General features: G+C 32.2%; 5 protein-coding genes across 6 annotated transcripts; 3 read left to right on the forward strand and 2 right to left on the reverse strand.

Moving 5' to 3' along the window:
• Nucleotides 1-1,960: 1,960 nt before the first annotated feature.
• Nucleotides 1,961-2,985, reverse strand: LOC140983191 (dehydration-responsive element-binding protein 1C-like). Its single transcript, XM_073450126.1, is given in 2 exon segments — nt 1,961-2,368; nt 2,371-2,985. Coding segments are annotated over 2 exon segments (687 nt in total). The 5' UTR covers nt 2,899-2,985; the 3' UTR covers nt 1,961-2,209.
• Nucleotides 2,986-5,617: 2,632 nt separating this feature from the next.
• Nucleotides 5,618-6,518, forward strand: LOC140983192 (dehydration-responsive element-binding protein 1C-like). Its single transcript, XM_073450127.1, has one exon. The coding sequence runs from the start codon at nt 5,695-5,697 to the stop codon at nt 6,370-6,372; it is 678 nt and encodes a 225-aa protein (XP_073306228.1). The 5' UTR covers nt 5,618-5,694; the 3' UTR covers nt 6,373-6,518.
• An 834-nt stretch (nt 6,519-7,352) lies between these two features.
• LOC140983066 (uncharacterized) lies at nt 7,353-9,743 on the forward strand. 2 transcript variants are annotated; one of them, XM_073449964.1, is made up of 2 exons: nt 7,353-9,308; nt 9,415-9,743. In XM_073449964.1, the coding sequence occupies exons 1-2, from the start codon at nt 7,619-7,621 to the stop codon at nt 9,516-9,518; spliced, it is 1,794 nt and encodes a 597-aa protein (XP_073306065.1). In that variant the 5' UTR covers nt 7,353-7,618; the 3' UTR covers nt 9,519-9,743. The 2 variants fall into 2 exon arrangements, with proteins under 2 accessions (XP_073306065.1, XP_073306064.1); XM_073449963.1 differs by having other exon boundaries at nt 7,353-9,743.
• Nucleotides 9,744-11,762: 2,019 nt separating this feature from the next.
• On the reverse strand, nt 11,763-14,992 carry LOC140982829 (uncharacterized). The gene is made up of 5 exons (XM_073449575.1): nt 14,811-14,992; nt 13,665-13,912; nt 12,982-13,243; nt 12,343-12,499; nt 11,763-12,095 (listed from the first exon to the last, which is right to left on the reverse strand). Exons 1-4 carry the CDS (start codon nt 14,961-14,963, stop codon nt 12,377-12,379), a joined length of 786 nt encoding a protein of 261 aa, XP_073305676.1. The 5' UTR covers nt 14,964-14,992; the 3' UTR covers nt 11,763-12,095; nt 12,343-12,376.
• A 3,522-nt stretch (nt 14,993-18,514) lies between these two features.
• Nucleotides 18,515-19,769, forward strand: LOC140982830 (kirola-like). Its single transcript, XM_073449576.1, has 2 exons — nt 18,515-18,760; nt 19,298-19,769. The coding sequence occupies exons 1-2, from the start codon at nt 18,574-18,576 to the stop codon at nt 19,567-19,569; spliced, it is 459 nt and encodes a 152-aa protein (XP_073305677.1). The 5' UTR covers nt 18,515-18,573; the 3' UTR covers nt 19,570-19,769.
• Nucleotides 19,770-20,418: the final 649 nt, after the last annotated feature.

Below are 20,418 nucleotides of genomic sequence, written 5' to 3' on the forward strand. Positions count from 1 at the left end.
AAGTTTATCTTTATTTTGGTGAGGATGTTTTGGTAAAATCAATTATTATGATGATGTCAAAATTGTCAATCTATGTATGTTATGTAAGGATCAAGTTGTCAAGAAGACTGAAACTCCAAAATTCTTTGGTTTTTATTTTCTTGTAGATGAATTGAACATATTTTTTTTCACAAAATATTAATTTGAGAATATTGAAATTCAAAAATTCATTGGTTTTATTTTTTTTTATAGACGAAGTGAAAATAATTTTTTCCGAAAACAATTATTTTGTAAAATATTGAAATACCAAAATTCTTTTGTTTTATTTGGTTGAAAATATAGTGAATTTTTTTCACAAAAAAAAAAACATAATTTTGTGCAAGGACATGATGTTAAATATCATTTATTTTACATTAATTAAGATTATTTAATTTAAAACGACGAATTAAAATAATGATGTCAAATAATTAAATAATGTGGGTTGGTGTCATGAAGAAGGTTCCACAGTTAATTACATTTTACAAAAATGATACGAAGCATTATCGAATATAGAAGAAAGATGACCTTATAAATATTTCGTGAGTATTTATTCTATCTATATTTCTTTATAAAAAAAATCCAACTAATTTTTTTCAAAGCCTTAGTTTATTTTTAAAATTTAACAATATATGATTGAATACATATTTTTTTACTAATTTTAACTATTTTTCGTCTTTGTAAAGGTCAGAAACTATAACAATTACTTATTTGATGATCTTGCAATTGACGAAAATGTATTTTTATAAAAGATGGATATAAACAAATCAATTATAGTTTTATGTAATCTGAAATGACATATCTTTGAAATTAAATTTTTAAAATTATTATGAATAAATCTTTACAAAAATTTATATTACTCATTAGCATTACTCAATATTTTTCCTTATGATTGATAATAAGCAAGGTCAAAATTATTTGGTTTTTATTTGCTTATAGATGAAGTGAACATATATTTTTCACAAAATATTAAATTGAATATGATTTGTTTTATTTTGTCAATCTATGATCTTTTGAATGAGTTTATATATGCAAGAAGTTTCTCAAAAAAAAATTAATATATAAAAATTTAATACTTCAAATAATATAGTATGAAATATAAAAAAAATATGTTGATCGTAATTTTGAATTTTTGTATTTAAATAATATATTTCATAAATCTGTTATATCACTAAGAGTTGAACAGTTTTTGATAAAATAATATCATATTAATTAAATCATATTTTTCAGTTGTCTAGAAGATGAAATAACCAAAATTCATTGGTTTTATTTGCTTGTAGATTAAGTTAAAAGATTTTTTACAAAAAAGAAACATAATTTGTAGAAAACTGAAATAACAAAATTCTTTGGTTTTATTTACTTGTAAATTAAGTTAAAAGATTTTTTTACAAAAAAGAAACATAATTTGTAGAAGACTGAAATAACAAAAATTTTTGATTTTATTTGCTTGTAGATTAAACGAAAAAAAAATTCCAAAAAAAACTTAATTTGTGTGGAGACATGTAGAGGCATTAAATAGAGAAGAATATACATTTCTTCATTTATAATTGAACACATTCAAAATATAAGAAAAAATTTCAATAAAGAAACAATGAATGAAAAAAATATCAATAGATTCTGAACAACAAGAAATTAAAAAGAAAAAAGACGATCATCAATTGTCTCAATTGTAACAATATTGAAATATAAGTAATAGAAGATGATAACAACACAAGAATGAATATTGAGGATAATTAAAGTATTGTACAGAAAGATTTTCAGTATCAAAATTATTATAAAAAAAAATTGTCCAACAAAAGAATTAAAAAATACAGATATAAAACTGCAAATGATTGATGTCGACAACACCATAAGATTTGCTAATGAAGATGATGAGAATATTGTTTTTCTTTCACAAAGAAGAAAAAGCTGATGACAAAAATAACATATGACGTCAATAATAAAATAAAACATATTATGCACACTGATTTCTTACTTGCACCATGACAGAATATCACAAACTATTTCCTTTTTTAATAATTACACTCAGGCTATTACAGAATTTTAGTACAGCAAAGAATGATAAAATTTCCCTGATATTTTCTATTTTAATTTGATATTTTTAAGACATGTCCGTACGAACAAAATATCGTACGGCATGTAAAGAAAGTATTTTAAAAAATAAGGAAAATTTTTTTTTTAAAAAAAAAGGAATTTAAATGCAATAATTCCATAATGACACGTCAGTGATCATTTCCACATCCTCATTATACAGAGGCGGCGGCACCATCAAGCCCTCCGCCATATCAGCCAGCAACTCATGCATCCCAAACAACGCTTCGTCGTCCAGAAATAAGAGATCCTCAGGCGACTCAAAGGAGAGGCTGCGGATGCGGATGATGCGGCAGCAGATGTTTCTTCTTCCTTGACGTCTTTTCTAGGCTCAGAAAGCCCAGACCGGAAAGCGTCGGCTGCCTCAGCCGCTGCCTTTTGAATATCCTTCGCATTCCCCGACGCTGGAATCGGCAACCGCCACAAAGAGTCCGCGAAATTTAGACAAGCTGATCGGCCACGAAGCGCTATTGCAGCCACATCATGAGCACGCGCAGCCATTTCCGCCGTCTGGAATGTCCCCAGCCAAATTCTGGACTTCTTGTTAGGCTCCCTGACCTCGCAAACCCACTTCCCGGAGTTCCTCCTCCGCACGCCTCGGTACACGGGGTGCCTCGTCTCGCGGAACTTCTTCCTTCCCGCTCTCTTCTTGGGGTTATTCGAAGCTAAGATAACTTCCTCGTCAAAAGAAGTCGATTTGGCGCAGAAGCTTCCATTTTCTGAAGAAGATTCAGACGACCATGATTCTTGAACAATGCTGGAAAAAGGTTCCCAATCATAACTTGTAGACATCTGGTAACAACTTTTTCAAATTTCTTGATTGTATTTTAAGTAAGTTGAGTGGATCGCTTCTATTTCTCTGTAAAGTTTGCTTATTTGCTGCACAAGTGAGAGTTGTATTTATATGTTGTACGTGGACAAGGTGAGTGACTCAACTCAGACTTCCCACGGTTTAGACTTTTCTCTTTAGTTGTTTTCCACATCATCCGTCCAGAGTCCAACACGTGTATTTGAAAATTTCCAATTTTCTTTATATTTATTTCTATTGTTTTATATATATTTTATTTAAGAGTAACATTTTCAGATTCGTGAGGATAATTTTTAGAAAAAATAAAAGGATTGAATTTTCAGAAATCAAATGTGACCACTCTTCTTTTATTTTAATAACTACCGATTTTTGTGTTAAAATGTTTTGTTATTTTTTAATTTAATGCTTTAATTTTTATTTTTTTAAGGAATGATAAAATTATTTAAAAATTCAAAAGTTAGGATAATTAAAAAAATATTTTGTTAGTTTTAAAATTTTATAAAATGGATATGATTATGATAAAGGAATACACAAAGTTACTAAAATAAATTTTTATAATATTCTTTATAAAATATAAATATAGTACTTGACTAAAATAAGTTATTCTATATGTCTCNGCTAATAAAATGAATGTATGGAATAATATACAAGATAAAATAGTTTTTTTTTGTTCATTAACTTTTTCGATTTTAGAAAGTTTTAATTTTTTTGTTAATATGATGTGTTAGTGTTTAAATATATGGCAAAAACTTACGTGAGAAGGTCTCACGGGTCGTATTTTGTGAGACGGAACTTTTATTTAGGTCATTCATGAAAAAATATTACTTTTTATGCTAAAAGTATTACTTTTATTGTGAATATCGGTAGGGTTGATCCGTCACACAGATAAAGATTTATGAGATCGTCTCACAAAAGACATACTCTAAATATATTATTCAGTTATAAAAAGTATGAAATTTAATCCATATCCAGTCAATCACGCGTACATAAATTATCACGTTCTAAAATTTTGGTATTTGGGATTTCTTTGACTGATTGTGAAGGTACTATTACTTATATTTTATTCGTGCGTGATATATTATTGCTAATCATTACTTACACGTATGATTTCCACGCAATATCAATAGCGACGGTTTAATCAAATTATGTCGTCAATTGAGGGTTTGTTTTTAGTGACACGTATATTAACACCAAAGTCTGATTGAACTATAGTTAACTTTCTCGCAGAGGAAGCGGCAGTCGATTGTAGAGATTCAACAAACATATAATTTCGACTTATACCAATTATCAGTTGAGTGATATAGAGATACATTTTAATCACACAAAAACATATACTCGAATCAAAACTGACTATCAATACAGAGACAAGTGAAACTCTCAGTTTTCTTAAATAGATTTGTCATCTCCACGTGGTGCTTGAGGATCATCACAAACGTCTGTTTCTCAGTATACAATGGTTGAAACAATAGTGAATTAATTAAGCACAAAATACTACTAGGGTGAACTCAACTCAAATATTCATTTTATTACCAAAACTTAATTGAGAAATGCACACTAAAAGACATGCGAGATTAATTTTGCGGTTAAAAACATATTTAATGTTATGATTAAATCAAGAATGTGGAGAACCAAAATTCTACAATTAATTTAAGAATGTGGAGATACAAAGACACTCCCACGTTCATAAACCACAATTTTCATTCAATTTCATTGCCAAAATTTTATTTTCGAACTAACACGACTTGATTATCGCACAACAACAATGTTAGTGTTGTAACAACTGAAAATCTAAAAGCAACTATTGAATCCAAACTAATTCACATTGTTGTAGCTTAGGAAAATTCCAATTGTTATGTAAATTGAAATGTTTTGGATTTTAGTTTTATAACTTGTCAATGTTTGATTTCGATTTAGTAATTTAAATTTCCTTTTGTTTTGGTCATTTTGTTGTATGAAGGCACTAAATCACAAAATATTGATTATTTGACACTGATTCTTTCCTACATGGCTTATGAGGTGAGAAGGATGCTTATATTATATACATTAAAATCTATAGTAGCAAAAATAAATTGAAACAACAAACTTTTTTCCTCTCATTTATCGGGTGTTATTTAGCCTTATTTAATCTTTTTTATTTATATTTATTTTAATACATGTAATATAGATTTAGTTTCACTATATAAGCTACGTAAGAGAACACCGATGTCAAGAAGATAATCTTCGATGATTTATTGGATTTTGACGAAAAATGATACAAAACAAAAAAAGTCCAAATTATTAAATTAGGATAAACATCAACAAATTACAACTAATAATAAAATCTAAAATATATCGATATATACATAAATCAAAATTGAAATTTTATCTTCACCCCAAATCCCGTAGGCACGTGTGTTAAATCATTAAAATTAAAGATTGAATTATTTATTTTAACGACTTGTCATGGACATCATAAAAGATGTAGACTGATCTATGTAGATACGCACACGTGTTCGACGCTAAAGAGGATGTACTTATTCATGAAGGCAAGCCATGGCCCGCATGAACTAATATATATATATATATAGTTGTGTGTTGAAAAGTCTAATCCGTGGACAACCACAGTACCAGCCTTTTCCACCTTATCCACATTTCCCAGCGTAGGATTCGCGTTCCATACGTCAAGTTGCTTTTACTGAAATACAAACATATAAATACAGTTATGCTGCACTACTGTGCCCCCAAACACACCAGCTGCAATAAACACAGAGAAATTAGAAGAAGTACAACTGTTTTCAAGAATGCAGATGATGTTTACAAGTTATAATTGGGAACCTTTTTCCAGTGTTCAAGAATCATGGTCGCCTGAATCTTCTTCCAAAAGTGGAAGCATCTGCGCCAAATCCAGTTCTTCTGACGAGGAAGTTATATTAGCTTCAAATAACCCGAAGAAGAGAGCGGGAAGGAAGAAGTTCCGAGAGACAAGGCACCCAGTGTACCGAGGCGTGCGGAGGAGGAACTCCGGGAAGTGGGTTTGCGAGGTCAGGGAGCCTAACAAGAAATCGAGAATTTGGTTGGGAACTTTCCAGACAGAAGAAATGGCGGCACGTGCTCATGATGTTGCGGCAATCGCGCTTCGTGGCCGGTCAGCTTGTCTTAATTTCGCAGACTCCTTGTGGCGGTTGCCGATTCCAGCGTCGGGGAGTGCTAAGGATATTCAAAATGCGGCGGCTGAGGCAGCAGAGGCTTTCCGGCCGGAGTTATCTGAGCCCAGAAAGGACATCCATGAAGAAGAAACATCAGCCGCCGCCGCCTTCTTTGAGTCGTCAGAGGATCTCTTATTTCTGGACGAGGAAGCGTTGTTTGGGATGCATGAGTTGCTGGCCAATATGGCGGAGGGTTTGATGATGCCGCCACCTCAGTATAGTGAGGACTTGGAATTGAATGCTGACGTGTCATTATGGAATTATTCGATTTAAATTTATATATTTTTTTTATTATAATTCGTATGTCGCTATATTTCTTAGCTACTACGACCATGACTTAAAAATACTAAATTAAAATAGGGAAATTCTTTTATTTTATTCTTTTGTGTACTATCATTTTATTTAATTTGAATTTTTTTACAAAGGTTGGTAGTTTATGATTTTACAAAAAGTTATGGATAAAAATCTCAAAGTGGATCAACATGTGGTGGGCCATTTACTTATTGGGCCAGAAAACCCAAATGTGTAGAATTCTCAAACCTAAATATCAATTCTTCAGGCCCGTCAGATATTATGAGTACCCTCATCTTTAACTGTCGTGGGCGAGGTAGCCCAAACTCTTGGATTTAGTGTCCAAGTTTAGGCCCAGGTTTGTGTTTCTAATAGAAGTTACACCAAAACTCTTGCGAGACAGTCTCACAGGTCAATTTGTGAAATGGATATTTTATATGGATCATCCACAAAAAAGTATTACTTTTTATTGTAAATATGGACAAGAGTGATTCGTCTCACGAATAAAGATCCGCGAGACCGTCTCATGAAAGATCTACTCTAAAAGTTAATCCTAATATAAAAAGATCGATATTGTAAAAATAAAATAGTGGTATGAATGTTTCTTTCTTATGTGTGACGTAAATAATGGAGGCAAAATTGTTTTATTCTTAATAACTTCATTGACGTCGAAGTTTGTCCCATGCCGATGTATTTTTACATCCCACAGCTTCTTATGATTGGTTTAATAAGTATTTTCTTTTCCTTTTGGTCAGATGGCCCTCAACGGCGGTCAAATTTTGCGCCATAATTCAGCTTTGTTGCCGGCCATTAAAATTAAAACTTTAAAGATGGAAAATTATATCTTTGTACTATATTGTGTATCATTTGGGGGAGAGAATTTTTCCAGCGACGAAAAGCTCAATAAATAATCAAGGGGAAAAAAAAAAAGTAGCCCCCCTAAATAGGAGCATGAAAATGTAATTTACGGGAAAATCTTTAAAAAAATGTGGCGACTTTCCTCAACAATGTCATCATGCCGAGTCAACTTTGGCCAACACGCGCATGCTTTAGCAAAAGCCAAAAGGAATACAAAATAAATAAAGGAAACTTTGATAAATTTATAGGAAAAAGGCATCACAGATATTCAAAATGATGTCCTTTCCAAGTCTCTTTATGAGTAAGCATAAAAGATTAAAGACTGTAATAAAACAACATAAGCAAAGACAAATAATTTCATCAAGAAAATATGCATTTACCTCAAATGGAGCAGGCAACTGACCAAGTTTGCTTTCAAGGTTGCTGTCCAAATCCTATCTTTAGAGTGCCAATGCCAGGGCCAGAGCCTGTGCAAACCATTGCAAAGAGTCGAAGCACAGCTGCGGTTTGTCGTCACAATTTTACTGCCATAACCAAGTCTTCTTTGTTCCCCAATACTCACTTCACCAACCATGAATCCATCCATTCTTTGCAAGAATCGTTTATCCAATTCCTTAAAGCGTATCCGAAGTACACAGAAACGGCGCAAATAGACGAGATTCGAGCTCGAGAGTATTGCATGCTCTCAGTTGGAAACCGTTTGTGCTTTGATTATGCCGGTATTGGCCTCCTTTCACAGTCTCAAGTTATGTCCCAATACAACTCCACAACTGAAAATGCACCTGATTTTGTGTCGTTTGGTTTAAAACATAAGTCGTTGAATCTCAAGTTACAGCTTCTTTATGGCGGGGAAGGGTCTGAACTGGAATCTATTATCAAGAAAAGGATTATGGATTTTCTCAGAATCTCTCAAAACGAGTACTGTATGGTATTCACAGCAAACAGATCCTCGGCTTTCAAACTCGTAGCAGAATCTTACCCTTTTCAATCCAGTCGAAAACTCCTTACGGTTTATGACCATGAGAGTGAGGCACTTGAGACTATGATCAGTACATCCGAGAAGAGAGGGGCTCGTGTCATGGCGTCTGAGTTCAAGTGGCCAGGGCTTAGGATTCATTCAGAAAATCTTAGGAAGCTGATAGTGAGGAAAAAGAAGAAATCAAAACATAGCGGGCTATTTGTGTTCCCTCTTCAGTCAAGAGTAACTGGAGCTAATTATTCTTATCAATGGATGACCATGGCGCAACAGCACGGATGGCACGTCTTGCTTGATGCTTGTGCATTGGGACCGAAAAATATGGACACTTTCGGCCTTTCCCTTTTCCGCCCTGACTTTCTCATTTGCTCTTTCTACAAGATTTTTGGTGAAAACCCAACTGGCTTTGGATGCCTATTCATCAAGAGATCCACTGCACAACTTCTTGAAAATTCAACCGATGCTGGTACTGTATCTATTGTACCAGTAAAGAATGTGTTCAGCTTCCCAGGCACAGACATCGATATTGAGCAAAAAACTGAACTTTTGAGAAATCAAGATTCTGTCGATAAATCCGTGTCTCAGGCCGATCCCAATATTGATCAACAATCACAAAATAAAATTTCTGAAGGCAATGAGGTCTGTGATACTGTTATGCCTGAAAAAGAATCTATAACAGCAGAAAGAAAGCTGGAGTCTTCAGAAAAAGAAGAAATCGAGAAACATGTCATAGCACATGAAAGACACGCGAAAAATGAAAGCTCAAACATTGAATGCAGATGCTTGGATCAAATTGATACACTGGGATTGACGCTTATCAGTAGCAGAGGAAGGTACCTGATCAACTGGCTGATCAGTGCACTAATGAAATTTCATCATCCTAGTCGGTTGGACGATTTCCCACTCGTGAAGATCTACGGACCAAAGGTAAAATTTGATCGGGGGCAAGGTTTAGCGTTCAATATACACGACTGGAAAGGAGAAAAGGTCGAACCAGTTCTTGTGCAGAAGCTAGCCGATAGGAACAATATTTCTCTTGGGCATGGATTTCTGCACCACATTTGGTTCCCGGATAAGTCCGAAGCAGAGAAACAGACACGCATTGACAGAAACATGAAAGAAAATGAAACAGAAAGAATCAAGAGCAGGAAAGGTGGACAAGGAATATCGGTAGTAACAGTTGCACTTACATTCTTGGCTGACTTTGAAGATGTATACAAGCTATGGACATTCATTGCCCAGTTCTTGGATGCAGACTTTGTGGAGAGGGAACGGTGGAGATACGAGGCCCTGAATCAAAAAACCATTGAAGTGTAAGAACAAAACCGGTTTAAATGTTGCCAGCCCAAACTATAATAATTTCTGTTTAAATTGTGAGTGGATTCCCTTTTTTCTTGAAAAAATACCATGAACTGCTATTTGAAACCAATAGGATAATCTCCATGCATCATGCAAACTACTGTTTGTCGTATAGAACACCAAAAGAATCACTAAAGCCAACGTTTTGGAATTTCGATTACGTTCATGGAGACAGATCTCTACATCTTATAGGAATTTTCCACAACCATTTCCCGGAAAATACACAAGTTGAATTACAACTGCATAACTCTTACTGGCATATCATCAAACATGTTATCAGCATTTCAGCAAAGCCAAACTTCGAAGACTTATCTGGATTTTGAAGATACGAATTTCAATCATCATCCCCCATGGTTTCAAGAAAATTACTCGAAACTCCACCGTGTTTGGTTGGAAAAGCAACTTCTTTTTTTAAAAAATGATTTTCTTTAAAATTATAAATTGTGGTTATAAAATGTAGAGTGATTATCTCAAAAGGTTTGTGGTATAACATCGTGAGTCAATAATCTATTACTCATTAATTTTAATATTCGATATGAGATGTTTGTAACGATGATTTTTTAGAAGTTTGACGTCCGTGATGATTTACTATAAACGAATTTAACTTACCTTTCGATATTCAGTTCATGCATCATGAACTTCAATCTAACTTATAATTTTTTATTATCGACACTGAAATGATTATAGTTATTTTTAGTTATTTTCTAGGTCGTCTTTTCTATTACGTTGACTCGCAAAGAGAATACCGTTGTCACTTATTTAAGTGTATTTTTAGAAGCTATATTTTCTGGCTTTTGTGCTTTTATATTTATTTAAAAATAAAAACAAAACACTCTTTAACATTAACCTAATCGTAAATTTTGATTATATATTTTTAGATAATTTTTTTAAAAAAAAATCTGAAGTTATTTAAATATTGTTGTAAGCTACTACTTTGTATCCAAAATCAATCGTATCTTCTCGAGCACCGAAAATGCAGCTTGGGGGAGCTTGAGGCCTAGTTGAGGAATCCGGGATGGTTCAAGATTTTCCCATTTATATCAGTAGATAATCAATATTAATTATGATCAATTTTTTAATATAAAAATATATAATAAAATAAAAAATGGCTCCATATAATAATAATAAGACTAATTAAAATTTATTTTTTGGATTATAAACTTTAATCATTTTTTAACATGACGAAATCAGTAATATGTGGCAAGAAGAAAAACAATGTCTTGTGTTGTTATTTATATTTCACAATGGGAATAACACACTATTTTATTTATTTACACTTTGTCGGAACTACTCATAGTAACCTTTTTATAATATGTTTTCTGGTGATTAACGACATAAAAGAATATTATTTGACTTCACTCATTTTATGTAAATAAACACTAAATATTAAAATTAATTTTTTTTGAAGAATGTTAATATAAATATATCAATAATAAATTTGAAAAAGAATATATTATTTTAAAATAACAATTTTATTATTAGTCATGTCTTTTCGGTAAGATATTATATTATTATTAACTAAAAGTTATTATTTTTAGGTTATAATAATTAAAAAAATGGAATGAAATATTAAAAGCATAAAATTAAACTTCACTTGATTCCAAAATTGGAAATAAAACATAAATTCAGATGAAAAATATAAATACCACTTAATTTCATAAATAAAATTTTTATTTTGTATATTTTTCATATTTAAAGATACTGACAAATTTAACAATAATTTTTTGAGTAATTGACATTTTGGGTAACTTAATTAAATGAGACAATTTACTAAATTTAGGAAATGCGAGTATTAATGAACTTGCTAAAAATAAGAAGAATAAATTAAAAGTGGTCATTATAAATTGAGTAAGTCTCTTGTGAGACTATCTCATGAATCTTTATTTGTGAGACGGATCAACTCTACCGATATTCACAATAAAAAATAATACTCTTAGCATGAAAAATAATACTTTTTCATGGATGACTTAAATAAGAAATTCGACCCACGAAATTGATCCGTAAGACCGTCTCACAAGAATTTTTGTGTTATAAATTTATAATACAAAAATTAAATATGGAATGTATTTGACAAAAACATAGTTTATATTAGTCTTTCGTGTGTGTGTGTGTGTGTGTGTAGGCTCTTGGAATCGTTCTATTTTGAAATACGTCAAATAACTTTTTTTTTTAAAAAAAATACATAAAATAGCATTCAACCAGTTTATGATGCATGTATTAAAAAATTAAGGTAATACAAATAGAACCATATTCAGCACTTTTCCGCTGATCCAAAGCTTCTTTCAAAGAGGCCTCTCAATCAAAGAACTCCAGCAATTTTCCGCGGCCAAAACTTCAGCTCTACCCACGACACCGATTGAAGTTTACATGTTCAAAACTCGATATCCTAAATGCTGGATGTTACTTGAACTCAACGACATCAGTTTTAGATATTGATTATTACAGGAAGATTACTGGAGGGAGAATTTGGCACTTCAACGCTGAGGGTAGGGAATCTTGGAGTGGCTGAGAACTGAAAGTAAGGGAGGATGGCCACATCTTTATTAATTAAGATTTTTTTATCCAAATTTTGCATGTAGAAGGTAAAGTTATGAAAACTTGGTAACTTGCGTTTGAACAATGATTGGCGTGCGTTATTATGTTTAAAAAGGAATATCCAAACGGATGCATTTCAGAACATTTTATGAGCAATAGATAAGCATAGATGCACAAAGAACAATGAGTTAAACAGGATATGTAAAGTAAAATCGACGACTTACGGAAAATGATTGTCATGTTGATGCTCAAGAATCCTCAGGAAAATACTACATCAGATCGTAAGACATACTTTACACCTTTACTGACAATCCGAGCTTCGTGCAGCATGCACTTGCTGCCATGAATGTGAAGTAGAGCCATTCCTTCTGTGGGAGGTACCTGCATTGTTTTGTTTATCGGGCATGTAACTAACACAAAATTCATATTATAAAGAATGTCTAAGGGATCCAAGAAGAAATGAGCAAGATTACGGGTGGTGTGTGCCAAATTCTACTTCCCAAGCTCATATATAATCACAGCCCCAGACAGTTCTTTGCAGAAACTATAGTCTCAAGATTACATCTAATTGTCATGTACAAGTAGTTGATCTAGAAGAGCATGCATTATACAAAATCGACACTTTTAAAATTTGTCATAATATTCCCCCAAATTTAAGGCCATATTCTTAACATGAAAATGAATGGCTCCTTAGCTTGTAAAATTGCTTGTTTTTCTTTCTTCCCTCTTTTCACACTTACACACCAGACATGGCTTAAATCCGTAACCTTGCCATGGAAAACCAACTTTGCCACTTTGAGCTACAAGGATGGCCAATGGACTCGTTGTTGCATGATATATCAAAATATTGAAAAAGATAGTACCTCAGCAACAATAGCATTTCGTGGACCATAGAAAACAGTTTCTCCTCCAACCAATACATCAAAAGAATCTTGAAGACTATCATTGTTCTTCAGCTTGGCTTTTGTTTTACTAGGAGCACCATTTTCATCATTCTTTGACTTGGCTTTAGTTCTGCCAGGAGTACCACTTAGATAAATTAATAAAGTATAGTATGTACGCCTCCCTTCTCCAAGATAAACACTTTCATCAATATGTTGTCCAAATTGTTGACCAACAGTATACCTGTTACATTTCCTATTGGTTAGTAATAAGAAAAATGGACATGTTAGTGAAGAATGATTTTGGATCTTTCCATGAAAGAACAATATTCATGACCAAACGTTTCACATATCATCACACACAACTAACTTCTTTAAAAATCACATCAAAGCATAAGCAATCAGATACACCAGTTGCCAAGATCCATTTATCATAAGTGAATCTAAACAGTAATATGGATCGGAGGTTCGAGGGTTCGATTCTGCTGAAATATCCCCTCATCCACCTCCAAAAATAATAACATGGAATGAGCAGTTTGAATCAGCACACAATAAAAGGTATCTTTCAATCATTATGCGCCTGCCGTGGGAACTTAACATTCATTACTAAGTCATACTTATTTATTCCAGGAAATTATTGACTAAAAGATGCAAACGTTACAAACCTGTAAAGTCTGATATTAGGATTCAAGCCAACTGCAACTTTTCCCTGAATCCTAAAGTCTGACAATAATTGTTGAAGTCCAGATTGCCACATTGCTTCAGCAAGACTGGGATCATTGACAGATACACGATCATTGTCCCTGTAAGCTTCACCTTTTGCTGGACCAAGACTGCCTTGGTGAGCAAAACCAATTGATTCAGCAGCTTTTATAAATGCTTTTGATTCAGCAGATGTAAAATAATTTTGAATCTGAATACCATAACCAAAAACTGGTAAGGAATGTCACATTATCGTCAGGCTGGTTCAAGAAAGGCGGTCGGAAATCATAACACATGCTATCTGAAAGACTCAAGCTAAAGAAATCCATGTGAAAATTGAACCCAACTTGTGTTTGTCACACAAGTGAATGATAAATCAACACTAAAAAGTAGAAGGAATCCAGAACGTTAGTCATGGATTTGAGAGTTCAATGACCAAAAAATATTTCTGAAGTGCAGAACTGGTCCCATTGTGCGCTACGTTCTTATAATAAAAATAAAGCTCCAATCATCTACCCCGACAAAAACTAAGACCCAAATATCGTGTCATTTCAATTTTCATGCATAACAATTGGAGACTTGTTGCCAGGATTATTTAAAACAAATGAAATATTATATGTAATTTTCGAAAAATTCTTGCTTCAATGGCTCGCATCAATAGACACAAATACCGGGTCGCCCCTCGACCTATAGAAATAATCGATGAGAAATCACACAAACAACAACGCATCAATTTCAATCTCTATCCGGAAATCACTTCTACATCGAGCATTTTTTACTCAATGATGTAACCTAAATGCAAGTCAAATCCCTCTTTCATCCATTACACATTACAGAAAAGCTCAATTCACATGCTTGATGCTACAGCAACGAAAAATCGATCCCAAATACGATCCAACACTAGAAATTAAAAAAAAAAAACTCAACAGAGCTTGAATACCACGGGCACCCTTCAAATCCCTATATTTAACAATGCGTGGCAGAAAAATCATTAAATAATCGAAAAAACAACTATAATCTTGGTCAACGTCATAGTTCTTTCTGCAGAACATTGAAAAAAAAAAAGAAGAAGAAAAGTAATCGCTGCAATTGTATCGAAGGCACCGTACAGTAATCAGATCGTCATCTTTGAGGCGAATAATTTGAAGATTAGACTTAGGTCTGATGGTTGGCCACTCAATTTTCGTTTTCTTGTTCGAATCATTAGCTGGTTTTCTTCGATCCCCCATTTTTCTCTTCATTTTTTCGAAACTTGGGAACATATTTCGCGCAAATATGAAACTTTATGGGCCTTTGCTGGATCATTTGATCAGATTTCTATGGGCCTTTCAAGGTTTTAATAGGTTATTTGGGGACATCTTATAGAAAGTAAAGACCCGGCCCAATTTATACTATTCATTTGTTTATATATACACTTATATTTCTAAACTATATTATTAAATTTGAACACTTTATACTAACTAATTTGGTATGTCCATATGACACCAATTTTTTTTTCCAATTTTACCTTTCATTGTATTTATTAGCTAACTTTGATGGTGTGAGTTTATTAGTAATTTTTGTAAATCTCTGTATCTTTTTCTGATTTTTCTCTAACTTATCTCTAATTTAATCTAAAAATTCAAATTATCTCAATAGATCTTATCTAATAACTAATATATAAGTATCGTATCTGAAAAATATTAATATATATTTTTTACACAAAAATTATCAAACAAACAAAATTAATATGACATGCATCACGTGCCATGAAACACTAGTATTTGATCATTTTTACCTCGAGATTTTTTGGGACAAAACTTATAACCACTAGTAATTCTATCTGTATACACGTGTATGTACAAATCAGGTTTCTATGAACAATATTTTTTTAACATTAAGTTAAAAAAAAAAAAAAAAGTTTGATGTGATAAGTGTAGAGATTGTATTAAATTTAAAAACTTCAAAAATATATATTTATATAAGATTAAATGATAGTTAATTTTAAACTATTTAAATACTGCCTTGGGCGTACATGGGAATTGTAGGTTATTTCCGACCAGAAACAATTTGAAAGAGAGTCATGCCAACGACGGAATAGGCACTAGTATCACGATGATACTCCGTCCAATCTGATCATCGGTTTGAGGATGGTGAGAGCCTAAGAGGAACTCATGCAAAGGTGAGGCCCCATCAGCTCAAATAATTTGCTCAAAAATTGACTAGTGAAGATGGATCCCTATTCTAGATGGAAATTAATGATATTTTCAACCAAGATTTCAAAAAATTAGGTGTAAAATAATATGCCTGATTTTCCAAAATAAAGGGTGTTAATTGTCCCACATCGATTGGATAAATAACCTGAGAGTTGAATATATGGACTTGGACAACCCTCCCCCTTGAGCTAGCTTTTGAGGTTGAGTTAGGTCCAAGTTCCAATCTTAACATGGTATCAGAGCACATGTTCCATCGTTATGTGTTGGACTGTCTATAGTTAGACCACCCGTTCTGCCCATAGTTGGGTCATTTGGAAACTACACGCTCCAGATGTTGATTCCTGGACGTGAGAGGGGTGTGTTAATTGTCCCACATCGATTGGATAAATAACCTGAGAGTTGAATATATGGACTTGGACAATCCTCCCCCTTGAGCTAGCTTTTGAGGTTGAGTTAGGTCCAAGTTCCAATCTTAACAAAAGGGTTGTAAGAACCTTTAATTTAATGAAATTGTTTTTCTTTTTTTAAAAAAAAAAACATTTAATAGAGATTAGTGTTTCTTGACACGCGATCCGTTTCGTTGATACATAGAGTGTGGAAACATTAATTTGGAAATGACTTTTGAGAAACACGTACGTAAAGATTTCTTATTTTATTAATTACTAATTAATAGAAGATTAATGGAAATATTAATTTGACAATGATTTGAGAACCATTTCATTCATGCACTCTAAATAGGCAGCAACTTTAGGCTATATTATGAATAATATATGTTAATTTAAAGGATTGATTTTGATTTTCTCCCGAGATAATATGTTATTATTGTTGAATAAATACTAAAACTCTTTTGAGACGGTCTCATGAACAATTTCGTGAGTCGATATCTTATTTTGGTCATTCATGAAAAAGTATTACTTTTTCTGCTAAGAGTATTAATTTTTATTGTTAATATCGGTAGGGTTGACTTGTCGCACAGATAAAGATTCGTAAGACCATCTCACAAGATACCTACTCTAGAATAAATACCTAACAAACCAACTTGTGAATATGAGTTTTTATTATACTATTATGATGTAAAACACACTTGTCATGCATTTAAATAAATATAAAGACCTTGATATTATTATAATTTATGAAAATGTGATTACGCGACGGTTGGTAATCATGAATATCTAAATAAGTTCACGTTCGATGAACAGAAGAAGGATTATATTATTTGAAATTCTTTATATTTGTATTCGTGCATTTAAATAAAGATAAAAACCTTTATATATTACCATAATTTACGGGGAATATTCTATATAATTTCTACCCGTATATAGTTCATCTTCAAAATATTTTGGAAGAGATTTTACGTGACTTGAAATGTTGAATTTGTTCGTGTTGGATGAGATAGGTCATCTCATCTCATCAAATAAAATTCAAATTCGAAATTAAAATAAATAAATAAAATTATAAGTATGATTTTGAAGATTGAGATTGAGAATCTCGTCCGAAATGATTTACAAAATAAAATAAAAATTTGATTCTTTTGTGCTATCGACGATCGATATATTGTTATAACTGTGATTTCGTTATAGTATTAGATTTATTGTTTGTAAAACCCTGAGTAGTTTTCCGGTTTCGATTATTTGTGGTAAGTCCATTTGGTGGTGGAACAGATTTTTATCTGTTGACTTTATAGGCAAAAATTTGTGTGAGACGATCTCACGAGTCGTATTTTGTGAGACAGATCTCTTATTTGGATCATCTATGAAAAAGTATTACTTTTTATGCTAAGAGTATTATTTTTTTATTGAGAATATCGGTAGGGTTGACCCGTTTTACAGATAAAGATTCGTGAGACCGTCTCACAAGAGACCTACTCGACTTTATATTGCGTTCAAAGTTGAACAAAATTAATGTTGTCACCACAACCAAGGCCGTGTGGTAAAATTCTATTATTAATGTATTTAATTTGAATCAAAATTATGTTTTATTTTATGAATCAAATTCAATCGATCATCTCCGGAATCCATGGATCGAAATTGTCAAAATTTCTCTAAGTTTTCGATTCGGTTAGGGAAAACCAGCAATGAAAAAAATGGTTTTATCCTCCTCCAAATAGGCATCATAATTTTCACCAATCCGGAAAACAATATAAGAACAAACAATTGAGTGGCTGCAGCTTGCAAATCCAAGTGGATGAAGATTTAATTAATGAACCTTTATATAATTTAAATAATACAATATTCGAATTTAATAAATCATTTTTTACACAAAAATTTCTTGTGAAACGGTCTCATATGTCAATTTTGTAAGACATATCTTCTATTTGGATTACCCAAAAAATAAATATTTTTTCATGGATAAAAATATTATTATTTTTATTGAAAATATAAGCATGGTTGTCTAGATCCGTGATATCGTCTCACTCACTTCTTTTTATCACAAGTTTTCCATGTTATAACAAATATTTTTCATGGGTAAAAATATTTTTTTTATTATTGAAATATAAGCATGATTGTCTAGATCCGTGATATCGTCTCACTCACTTCTTTTTATTACAAGTTCTCTATGTTACACGTACACGCAACACTGGCTTCATCTATAAATAGATGGCCAAATATTTGAGTACCATGCCATCTTCTTCATTACATATAATATTTCTGCAGTAACTAAAATCTATTAGCTAGAGATGGGTCTTACTGGAAAATTAAGTGCCCAAATAGAGTATAAATCTAGTGGAGATGTATTTCATAAAGTGTTCAGATATATGCCACACGAGATATCCAACATGAGCCCCAACATAATTCAAGGCTGTGATTTGCATGAAGGAGAGTTGGGAAGCGTGGGCTCAATTATCATTTGGAAGTATACTCACGGTACATACATATATATCTCGAATTCAGATTGAAACAGATCACGAAGTCGAGCCCAAATTGTTTTGTTCCGACCTTAGTTATATTTAGCTATGTTATGAAAATATTTGAAGTATAACTCAAGCTCATCATGATTTCATTTAGAAGTTCATTTAGACATAGAGAAATAGTACCCTGAATCACTTCAGTTGGAATTGTAACTTCTATATCTCTCATAGGTTGGAATTTGCATAAATTGATGCTCTTTTTTTTTATTCAAGAACTCATTTCTTGAATGGGAAAATTCAAACTGAGTTTTAGTTATCTATCGTTTATCGTTCTTTTTAGTATCTTGGTAATTTATTTTGCAACTCTATATAGTTATTTTCTATAAGAGTACTTGTGTGATATCGAATGTGTCGTCTTCATGTCAATTTCATGCCAGAACCACGCATAAAAGAAGACTGAAATTGACAAAAATGCAAAGTTAGCATACTGAAATTGAACTTTGAGAAAACAATAAAAGGCTAACATTGTGATTTTTCCTTCCTTGAATTGTAGATGGCAAGGAGAAAGTGACGAAAGAGATAGTCGAAGTCATTGATGAAGAAAAGAAACTTGTCACACTAAAATTAATTGAAGGTGATCTATCGGAGTTGTACAAGATATTTAGAGCAACTTTTCATGTGGAAACCAATGGAGACATCGACTCCGTGACATGGACTTTAGAGTATGAGAAACATAATGAAGATGTTGAAGATCCACTTTCCATCTTGGGACTTCTAATTAACCTTACAAGAGATATCGAGAACCATCATCTCAAGGCACGTTGACGACGACGACGACGACAACGATAATAAAATAAGTGATGAATCACATGGTGAGCATAAATTGTGAAATCACATAGGTCATATTGGCTACTGGTGTGTTATTTATTTTATGCATGCGTGTTTGTGGTTGTTATTGTATTTGGTGTGGTGAAGCATGTTGTTGGATACAATTTCATGCAATAATATGTCGAAATTTATTATTATATTTCACGATTAAAGTTGTCAGAATAAGTAGGTTGATTGCAAATCAAACTGTACCAAAATTTTTATAATATTATATTGTTTTATGCTTAACATCGGGGCTTTTTTTAATATANATTAAATCGACGAACTAATATTAGTTATGGAATCGTTGACATAAAGTCTTCAATTTGATTTATGAATTTCATATTTAGCGAAGTTTGGAATTCGTCGATTTTTAAAATAAATATGATAAATTGTTAAATCGAAATTGAAAATTGTTAGATAATATATGATTTTAACGAAGAACGAATTTGTAGTTGAGTTATTTGGAATTATTTCATATTTATTATAATAATAAAAATTTTAATCATTGAATTGAAATCGAGTTGTTGTTTTGTGGGTGGTTGTTAAATCAAATTATATATTTGGAGTCTGTATATATTACCTTTTGATATGAAATTTTCATAATTTAGCATATGTTTTCATATGTTTTATTGTTTGAAGATATCATATATAAAATATTATATATGGAAGAACTATCTTTGCCAAGACTCATGCTCAACAGCTTATGAGATGTCGGAGAAAATGAAAATTAACAGTTTACAATGGTCATTTGAAAGATTTTGATTGAAGAGACCTGCTGGAGTCTGGGTTATATAACCCCTTACA

This window comes from Primulina huaijiensis, chromosome 8 (genome assembly GCF_012295235.1).
Source record: "Primulina huaijiensis isolate GDHJ02 chromosome 8, ASM1229523v2, whole genome shotgun sequence".
In the NCBI taxonomy this organism is placed as follows: domain Eukaryota; kingdom Viridiplantae; phylum Streptophyta; class Magnoliopsida; order Lamiales; family Gesneriaceae; genus Primulina; species Primulina huaijiensis.